Below are 1871 nucleotides of genomic sequence, written 5' to 3'. Positions count from 1 at the left end.
CCTAATCCAGGTATAGCAAATACCCACATTTTTATGCAGTTAGCATAATCTATGTCTTGCAGCATGAACATAAACACAATATAAATTGTTGTTCTACAACACGGAGAAAGAGATCAGCAGTTTCTATCTTAACATCTGTCTCTTGATCTGTTCATTTTTCTCTAGCATTTTGACTTAGAAAATTTCAGCCCATCCAGCACTCTCTGAGGTGTCATCTCCATTGTAAGTTTCATCCATACTGAAAGTGTGCTCTCTCCTTTTCCTTCCTGGTCTTTGTGGCTTCCTGCTTTGCTGGAGCTGCCATCAGCAATGTCAATGAAGAATATAACTTTATCCTCTGACTTTATCCTTCTGGGGATTCTAGTGAACAATAAAGCTATAGGGATTGTCTTTCCTGTTATTTTTGCTATTTTTGTGGTGGCTGTAACTGCAAATTTGGTCATGACAGTCCTTATTCAGGTGGACTCCCGTCTCCATACTCCTATGTATTTCCTACTCAGTCAGCTGTCTATCATGGACACCCTTTTCATTTGTACCACTGTCCCAAAACTTCTGGTTGACATGGTTTCTAAAGAGAAGACCATTTCCTTTGTAGGTTGTGGCATCCAGATGTTCCTCTACTTGACCATGATTGGCTCAGAGTTCTTCCTCTTGGGTCTCATGGCTTATGACCGCTATGTGGCTGTCTGTAACCCTCTTAGGTATCCAGTCCTGATGAATCGCAGGGTGTGTCTCCTGCTGGCTGCTGGTGCCTGGTTTGGTGGGTCCCTGGATGGCTTTCTGCTCACCCCCATCACCATGAATGTCCCCTACTGTGGCTCCCGCAGTATCAACCATTTTTTCTGTGAGATCCCTGCAGTTCTCAGACTAGCCTGTGCTGACACATCCTTGTATGAAACTCTAATGTACATCTGCTGTGTACTCATGTTGCTTATCCCCATCTCTATCATTTCAACCTCCTACTCTCTCATCTTGTTAACTGTCCACCGAATGCACTCTGCTGAAGGCCGGAAGAAAGCCTTTACCACTTGTTCATCCCATTTGACTGTAGTCAGCATTTTCTATGGTGCTGCCTTCTACAATTATGTTCTGCCCCAGTCTTTTCACACTCCTGAGCAGGACAAGGTAGTGTCAGCCTTCTATACCATTGTCACACCCATGCTCAATCCTCTTATCTACAGCCTCAGAAACAAGGATGTAATGGGGGCATTTAAAAAGATACTATCACAAATCTCACCTGCTCAAAAAGTATCCACAAGTGATGCTTAAGAATTCAATAAACTGACAATAGGTCTTCCGAAGAACATTTTTTATTGTCCTGTTTCAAATATGACTATTTGGTCAGCTGTCAAGATTACTTACAATTGCCAATCAAGAGGATTTTCCGTGGCTGGTTTCTTGCTACTAGGGGAGGGAAACAAAGATTTTTCATTAGTTGTGAAGACACATTTTGGCTAGCTACCAACAATGAGATATTCTTACATCAGTTAAAGAATTCCTCTGATTCTGGTTCTTGTCTCTCAGTCTAAATAAAGGGGAAAAAAGACATATCTTAGAGTTCACAGCAAACCTGTGAAAGTCCTTTCACCCTTAACCCAAAAATACCTTACAAAGCTAAGGAATTTTGTTGCCAATAATTGTGTATTTTTGTTACAATAAAGTAAAACAATACCAATTTACAAATGACAAAGGATAGAAATAACACAATCTTAATCTGGTCTTTATTGGCTTTGCCTCAGAGCATTTTAACCTCTATGATCATCTTCATACACCTGTGCAAAAATAGTGACTGTCAAATACTAGGCCACTGTAAATACTGAGTAAGCTAAACTGACTGAATGTTGTATACTCAGGCATTACATACCTACTCA

At 40.7% G+C, this 1871-nt stretch overlaps 1 protein-coding gene across 1 annotated transcript; it reads left to right on the top strand.

The window, feature by feature from the left end:
- Positions 1-309: 309 nt before the first annotated feature.
- Positions 310-1269, top strand: LOC123938871 (olfactory receptor 2T11-like). The gene has a single exon (XM_046000636.1). It carries the CDS (start codon positions 310-312, stop codon positions 1267-1269), a length of 960 nt encoding a protein of 319 aa, XP_045856592.1.
- Positions 1270-1871: the final 602 nt, after the last annotated feature.

The sequence above is a fragment of the Meles meles genome, chromosome 3 (assembly GCF_922984935.1).
Source record: "Meles meles chromosome 3, mMelMel3.1 paternal haplotype, whole genome shotgun sequence".
NCBI classification, from domain to species: Eukaryota; Metazoa; Chordata; class Mammalia; order Carnivora; family Mustelidae; genus Meles; species Meles meles.
The sequence above is the reverse complement of the archived record's forward strand: the minus strand, read 5'-3'. Positions and strand labels throughout refer to the sequence as shown.